This window comes from Glycine soja, chromosome 18 (assembly GCF_004193775.1).
Source record: "Glycine soja cultivar W05 chromosome 18, ASM419377v2, whole genome shotgun sequence".
Classification (NCBI taxonomy): Eukaryota; Viridiplantae; Streptophyta; class Magnoliopsida; order Fabales; family Fabaceae; genus Glycine; species Glycine soja.
The window spans coordinates 14,475,948-14,484,440 of record NC_041019.1 but is presented as its reverse complement, the minus strand read 5'-3'; the positions used below and the strand labels follow the sequence as shown (position 1 = coordinate 14,484,440).

Sequence of the window (8,493 nt, the reverse complement as noted above, 5' to 3'; positions counted from 1 at the left end):
GAATTTTGTGATTTTTGAGCAACCTCTCACTTATTTGCAAGTGTTACTCTTAGTTGATTGTGGAGATTTATGTTGGACCATTGTGCCTATTACTAACTTATTATATTAAAAAACACATAATGATGATTTTTAGTAATTATTATTGAGAATTAATTATTTTAAAATTTAAAAGTTAATCACACCCTCATATTTGTTAAGAAATGAATAAAATAAAACTTTTAAAATCTAATGTATTAAATTGAACACAAATCATAATGGATCAAAAGTAATAAATTCTATTTATCCTATCCCTTAATTGCCTTGTGTCTCGTTTTTTATTTTTTGTTTATATTTTTTTCTTTTCAAATCCGCATCCTTGCATTGATCTGGCGGCTATTGCTTTAGCTGAAGAGAGCGGAAGAGAAACCCACCCTGGAGAAGATCCGTATGCGGCTTGGAAGCGACCTCGGTTCGCACCACCCACCCTTCAGAAAACATAAACCTAATTAGCCTCTGCAAAACGAAACACCCGTCACCCTCTCATCTCAGAGCTTCCATATAGAAACCCTAAACCTACCGAACCCTTTCACCGCTTGTTCTCTGCTCTTTGTCGTTCTTGTGTGATTCGCAATATAAGGTACTTGAGTTTTCATGTTTTTGGTTCGTTCAATTACTCTTTTCTTTGTCACTGTATTACTCTATAGCATTTTGTATGTGTTTTCTCTTTCGCACTTCTTTGTTTACAATGTAAATGACTTTGGCAGTTAAGTCGCTGCAATTCGTCGCTTCTCTGTATGCATTGGGTTTGGATTTAACTTCTGTTTGATTAAATTAGGGTTTGGCATGGCGAGAAGACACAGCAGCAGCAGCAGCGAGTCAAGTGAGGATGACGTGAGAAAACGCCGTGGTAGTGAATCTGAGGATGGGGAGAGGGATAGGTATCGACACGGTGGTGGGAGTAGTAAGAAGAGTTCCGGTCACTTCAGTCACAGGGCGAACGGTGATGACAGTGATTCGGGAGAAGAAAGAAATGGTGCTAAGAGGGATGGGAAGAGTAAGAGTAGGGAGAGAAAGGAGGAGCCTGAGAGCTCTGAGGAGGAGGGTCAGATTGTGAGCAAAGAGAGGGTTAGGGAGGAGAAGGAGGAAGATGGGAGATTGCAGTGGCGCCATGATGGGCGTGGAAGGAGAGACGACGAAGGAGATGACCGGGGTGGTAGGGAATCTCGTCGTGGGAACGATCAGGATGAAAGGCTAGGGGAGAGAGAGAGTCACAGATTGCATCCTGGTGATAGATGGCGTGGAGGTGATGAGGCCAGGCGGAAATTTAATGATCGCCGTGGGCGTCATGATTCGGAGGAAGAGGATCACAGGGAGCTGGCCAGGAAATCGGAAAGGGATAGATATAGGGATAGGGATAGGAGGCGGAAAGTTGAAAAGGGTGGTGACAATGAGAGGGATTGCCACATGCGTCATTATTCGGAGGAAGAAGATGATAGGGAGTTGGCTAGGAAATCAGATAGGGATAGGAGGCGTAGAGTTGAAAAGGATGGTGGCAGTGAGAGGAACCATAGGGAGAAGGATGTTAGCAAACGGCAAGAAGAAAGTAGGAGGAAAGAGGATGGAAATGGAAGAATGGTTGAAGATGCAAAGCCTCAACAACAGGCAACAATATTGGGAGCTAACCTGAATGGTGATGCATCGAATTTGGGCAAGAGTGGAGGTGTTTACATTCCCCCCTTTAAGATGGCAATGATGATGAAAGAAGTTCAGGATAAAAGTAGTGTAGAATATCAAAGGTTAACGTGGGATGCTTTGAGAAAGAGCATTAATGGGCTTGTAAATAAGGTTAATGCTACTAATATAAAAAATATAATTCCAGAATTGTTTGCGGAAAACCTGATTAGGGGAAGGGGACTCTTTTGTCGTTCATGTATGAAGTCACAGATGGCATCTCCAGGATTTACAGATGTTTTTGCTGCTTTGGTTGCTGTCGTTAATACTAAGTTTCCTGAAGTGGGGGATCTTTTGCTAAGAAGGATTGTTTTGCAGCTTAAGAGAGCTTATAAGCGGAATGACAAGGTGTGTAATTACCCCTCTTTTTCTTAGATCAGTTTTATGCTTCAAATTTTATTTTATTTGCCTTTTGTTTCTCATTTTGTTCTTCATTTGTCTTTCATCATTTATAGCCTCAATTACTAGCAGCTGTTAAATTTATAGCGCATCTGGTGAATCAGCAAGTGGCTCATGAGATCATTGCTCTAGAGTTACTCACAGTTTTACTCGAGAAACCTACTGATGACAGTGTTGAAGTAGCTGTTGGTTTTGTCACAGAATGTGGTTCAATACTGCAGGATCTCTCACCTAAAGGTCTTCATGGTGGGTATTCCCTCAATCTATTATGTGGCAACAGTGTGCTTAGGTTTTTATTTGTAAATATGCTAATGAATATGCCTTTTGCCTTTTTCTTGTTTCCTATTGCACTTCATTTTACATCAGAAATCTTTTTTCTCCTTCATGGTATTAACTACTTTAGGAAAGCACAGTAAAGCTAAGTAAATGATATTTGAGTCAAGATTACCTCCTCCTCTGCAAGAGAGGGGCAGACTGGATTATAGGGTTTAAGATTCCAGTTGTATGAAATTGTGTTAGAGTTTTAGGCTGGGTAGATTAAGGAAACGAGTTAGATCAAAGGTGATTTGAAGGTATGTTAGATGATATGTGGTTTGCAAGAAATGAAAATTAATTTGTTTGGGTGCTGTGTGGTTAAAATAGGAGCCAGAGTTCATTATTTACTGAGTGTGGGGTATGCAATTCTTATTTAGAATATCAAACCTGTTATATTATCATTTGTTACTAAAACCTCCTTGTGAACTTTTGTAACTTGTTTTTAGTTATTTGATTCCGAGAGACTGGGTAGCTTTGCTCCTTTATACTTTTTCTTATCCCCTTTGTTTGTATCTTCTATTTTTAGGGAGGATAACATATCCTCCTATACAGCTATACCTCTGTAATCTTATATCTTAATGTATTTTTTCTTTTTATCAAAACAAAAAAAAAATTATGTATCTAATTATTGCTCAACCCAAGTGCTCCACTTGCTTTGGGTCTTCTGCTGGTTAATATTTCTTTATATTCCTGCATGCTTGCAAAAATATGCTAATGCAAGACACTTGTGTATATGTGCAAATGATGCTTAAGATCAATTTCAGTCTTGGAATTTTTTGCTGAATAGGATTTATAATTTTGCAGGTATTTTTGAGCGTTTTCGTGGAATTCTTCATGAAGGAGAAATTGACAAACGTGTTCAGTTTCTGATTGAAGGCTTATTTGCAATAAGAAAAGCGAAGTTTCAGGTACTTCTTTTTTATTGCTTGTGATAGGAATATCACATTAACAAAATAACACTGAATTCAACTCTTTTGTTAATTAATTTAAAGGAATAATTTGAAATTGAAATGTATTACGATGGTTACATTGTGTTTACAGGGCTATCCGGCTGTTCGTCCTGAACTAGATCTTGTGGAGCAGGAAGATCAGATAACTCATGAAGTCTCCTTGGATGAGGAGATAGATCCTGAGATTTCCCTTGGTACATTTTGTATTGAAGTTTGTATCTGTTTCTAATTTGATTGATTGTGGTCAAATGTCATTTTGATTTCTTTATTTTCCATTTTGTTTTTTCTTAGATATATTCAAGCCAGACCCCAATTTCCTGGAGAATGAGAAGCGTTATGAAGAGTTGAAGAAATCAATGTTGGGTGAGGAATCTGAGGATGATGAGGAAGGCTTGGATTCTGAGTCAGACGATGACGATGAAGATGATGACTCTGATGAAGAGGACGAAGAACAGATGCAGATAAAAGATGAAACAGAGACAAATCTGGTCAATCTTCGAAGGACAATATACTTAACAATTATGTCTAGTGTTGATTTTGAGGAAGCTGGTCATAAGCTTCTGAAAATTAAGCTAGAGCCAGGTCAAGAGGTGAGCTTGGAATCCCTGCTAGAAGTTACTGTTCTGTTGCTAAAACTATCTACTTGCTCCTTTTAATAATATGGAAGAACTTTAGAATCTAGTTCAATGATCGATGCCATTATATTGAAAAACATGAATGCTCTCTTTCTTTATCTCTCCCTTGTATATAATCTCTAATAACTAATTTGCCAATATGTATCTTGCCATTTATTGATCTTTTAGATTTGCATTAAATTGGGTACCACTTGTGTGAAAGGTTATTTGGTTCTTTTGTTTTTGTTGTTATCTTATTGTTATCTAATTTGATGCTCTCATAAAGAACTAGTGCTCCAATTGCATCATGTCTAACTGCTATTATTTATAGCCATTGCAAGCATCGGCTGCATCTATACTTAGTTACTCAGATTGAACATTCATTTCCAGCATCTGTTTTATCATTCTCCGTTTGTTCAAGTTATACCTGTTAATTACTTAAATAATTACAATTTTGGTGACAGATGGAGTTGTGCATTATGCTTTTGGAATGTTGCAGCCAAGAGAGAACCTATCTCCGATATTATGGTCTTTTGGGGCAGCGTTTCTGCATGATTAACAAAGTACACCAAGAAAATTTTGAAAAGTGCTTTGTGCAACAGTACTCCATGATTCACCGACTTGAAACAAATAAACTGCGAAATGTGGCAAAGTTTTTTGCTCATTTACTTGGCACAGATGCTCTACCTTGGCATGTTTTATCATATATACGCTTGACTGAAGAGGACACAACTTCTTCTTCACGTATATTTATTAAGATTCTCTTCCAGGTTCTGAGATTCAACCTCACATATTCCTCTTTTTGTTTCTTTATATACTTGCATTATTATATCACCAAGTTTGAATTATGTTTTTTAAAAATATACTTTTCTTATAACTAGACCTGCAAAATTTTTGGGGCTTGTTGTCTTATTATGCCTGCTTCTCTGTATGTGGAAGATGTTGATTTCAGTTTATGATGTTGCAGGAATTATCAGAACATCTTGGAATCCGGCTGCTAAATGAGCGGTTAAATGATTCAATGATGCAAGAATCTTTTGAATCCATATTTCCAAAAGATAATCCAAAAAACACACGGTTCTGCATTAACTTCTTTACATCCATTGGTCTTGGTGGTCTTACCGAGAACCTACGTGAGTATTTGAAGAATATGCCACGTCTTATCATGCAACAACAGAAACAAGTTTCAGAATCTGAATCAGATGATGAGTCAGGGAGTTCTGATTCATCAGATTCTGGAACTGCTAGTTCAGAGTCAGAGTCAGACTCAGCTAGTTCTGATGAAAGTGACAGAAGACGAAGAAAGCGGAGGAGAAAGTGAAGCAGTTTTATGCTATTGTCGAATCGAATGCCCATGCATCTACAAAACTGATTGAATATCCATGGTTTCTCCATCTTTAAATCACTGAATTAACTTGCCTTTTTATGTACTGTGAAAGGGATATGTGGGCTGTGCTGGTTGAGATGTTGAGCTTGCTTTATCGATCTGTTTAATTTTGTTCTTAAGATCATATTCTTTGGAAGGGTAGAGTATTGATGTTCATAAAGATGTTTTTTTTTTTTATTTTTGATTTTTCAGTATAAGTGAACTCCGGGAGTGGTTTTGCAGAGCATGATTGGAAGAATTATCGTATGATTGTAAAATGATAATGTCACATGTTTTCTGTAAAGAGGCAAGGATTTTAGAGTTAGATTGTAGGTGGTGATTATCCATATGAATGCTGCATCCTATGTCTATTATCTTTCTTCTCTACATCAATTTTAAAATATTGAATGTCAGGACACTTCTTGGAGCATCTATTTCGTTAGCAGATTTAATAATATTGAAGCTTCTGAATTGGAATTTAGAGGCAACAAAGGTTTTTCTTTTTTTCTTTTTTAACGACGGCTTAATCTTTACATTTATTTCAATACAGTTTTACTTTGGATTTCCATGCTTGGGTTCAGCTTTATAGAATCTCTGAAATTTTCGTATGACTTGTCTTCTGATTTTTCTTGAATCCAGGACTGCTAATATGTTCTGGTGGTTGCTGTTTTGAGGCAATTTATTAGTCACTATTCAAGGCTGTTATGGTTCGATTAGGAAGTATTTCTCTGTTTGGGAGTTATTAAGAGACTCATTGGGTATTATGTGTGGGTAGAAAGCAGTTGCATCTCCAGCCTTTGGGGATTAGATTACTGGATCTTCGGCTGCTGTGATATTTTATTTTATCATTAGAGTGCTTCAGAATCCATTAACCCATGTTCAGGAGTAGGAGAAATCTGCCACTGCAAGGGGAGTTCGCTGTAAAATAGGAAATTATATGCAACCACACTTAATTTGACAATCAAATACAAATAATAGGTCATGCTTGGGATGAGACTGGTGGTGGAACTGCAATATGGTTGGCGTCATTGTGCTTATAAATTGCCTTGACTACCTAGGGTGTCTTTTGCAACGTGTTTGGTGCAAGGATTAGTCTTTTGTTCTGTATTTTACTGATCTAGATATGGTTATGCTCAGTTCTGACTTGGAGATGTTATATTCTGTTACAAGCTTAAGTGTTGGATCACTATACTTTGTTTTTTTGTTCACTTTATCTGAGGTTAGTGTTGATGCCTCACATTTGCTGAGGGTGGAGCATTGGTGCAATATTGGTGGGTCTTTCATTGAGGGTGTGTAGTGTCAACAAGTGTGGAGTTTGGGGACTTTTTTTTTTTCCTGTTTTAATGCAGACTTTCTTTGTAAGGCTTGACTCAACTTTTTTACTCGTTCGACTTTGCTTGAAAGCTTATTTATTAATTCTTTTGTTTTTATTACAAGCGTGAAGACTATCATTTTAGGAATTGTCAAACATTAAGGATAATTAAGGATCGGATCCTCTCCTGTTACTTTTAACAGGGGAGGTCCTGTTCAACAAATCTGAACCGTTGCTTATTTATTTGATCTCATCTATGGTGGAAATTAAATCCTACAAAACTCACTGTTTCGTAAACCCTCAAAAGCAAGGTCACAGTGCGTACGCATTCCCCTGTTCTTTTCACGTTTCACTGTAAGCCACCAATTAGAGAGCTTGATTCCCATCGTATTGCAGTGTCCATCAATGGTGATGCTGACTGGCTTTGCGAGTGAGAAGCATAAGGGTGACTCCATCAATGATTATGGAGGTGAACACGGAGCAAGAAAAGGAAGGAGGCTAACAGGTTTTGGGCGGATTCTGGCAGCATTGTGGTGGTGCGGCAAGAGAATTCCAATGGTGATTGTTGGGTTAAGAAATTTAGAGGAACTAGCTGTTGTCTTTCCAATCACATGGTTCAAAACTGAAGATTAAATTTAAGATTATTGGGCTATCTGTGTTTTTGCTTTTTATTGCAGAGTTGAGAACAAAGTTGAGAACAAAGTTGACAACGAATGTACCTCTTTCCAACCACTGCTAAATCTTATTTCCAGTCAATAAAGGAAAAACTTCGTTCTTCAGATTATAAACAACCAGTCAAGCACACACCCCTCCTCTTCTTTTGATAACACAACATCAACATTTGTTCCTCTTGCTTATGGAACACCAATACAAGCTCTTGGGTTCCGATACCAGCTTGATAAAGATTGGTAGAAACTCCCGTGCGCCTTATTCCACTGCCATGAGTAAAACTTTATGGTCTCCATAATTTCATCAACTTCTTTTTTCCTATTTGAGAATATCTAATCATTCCTCGCAAGCCAAAGAGCCCAAACGCTAGTATTCTTGGTGAAAAAGAAGAATGGGATTTGAATTAATGAAATGGTGAGTTTCATGCACTTATAATTTCCACCGTAGATGGGATCAAATAAATAACCAATGATTCAGATTTATTGAACATGACATCTCCGGTTAAAAGTAAACAGGAGAGGATTTCGATCCGAACATTAAAATATGAACACTTTTCTAAACTAGAATTTAGACTTTAGTTCACCAAATTAGGAGAGATTGAATCTTTTTACTAGATCAATCCTTTAAGCAACAAGATGTCAAGGCTTCTTAAAATTGCCAAGTTCTGCATCCATTTTAAAAAAATGATTTTTTACTCTCACAAAATTAATTTGCATCCAATTCTTGTACGACCCATAAAAAATGATTTAAGATCTGAAAATAAGATCTATTGGAGTAAAAAATAAAAAAAATCTTGACAGTGATATGGTAACGTGGGATCTACTAAAAAGATAACTAAGATATCAGGATGTTTTTGAAGATGTTTTGTGTTGACATGATGGTACGTTTGGTTCTGTGCTGACATTAATGAAAGGATAGAGCTATACTGATTGACCGGCTAATTGAGGTACGTTAAATGTTCCCTCCTAAGTCATTGTGCTTAAAAATTGCCAATATTTTGGCCTTCAGGATTAAATATAATAATTTTTTCCATTTAATTTTAAATGCCTTAGTATTATTTGATATATGTTTGTTTTGATCATTCAAGTGTACGAGAAATTTGACCTCATGCACGACACATTGATTGTCCCAGTTTCTCTTATAGATATGTTTTCCACA

The 8,493-nt window shown here is 37.0% G+C and overlaps 1 protein-coding gene across 1 annotated transcript; it reads left to right on the top strand.

The window, feature by feature from the left end:
* Positions 1–331: 331 nt before the first annotated feature.
* On the top strand, positions 332–5,835 carry LOC114395700 (pre-mRNA-splicing factor CWC22 homolog). The gene is made up of 8 exons (XM_028357534.1): positions 332–616; positions 815–2,058; positions 2,166–2,355; positions 3,229–3,332; positions 3,466–3,568; positions 3,666–3,964; positions 4,453–4,758; positions 4,956–5,835. The coding sequence occupies exons 2-8, from the start codon at positions 823–825 to the stop codon at positions 5,307–5,309; spliced, it is 2,592 nt and encodes an 863-aa protein (XP_028213335.1). The 5' UTR covers positions 332–616; positions 815–822; the 3' UTR covers positions 5,310–5,835.
* The last annotated feature ends 2,658 nt before the right edge of the window (positions 5,836–8,493 follow it).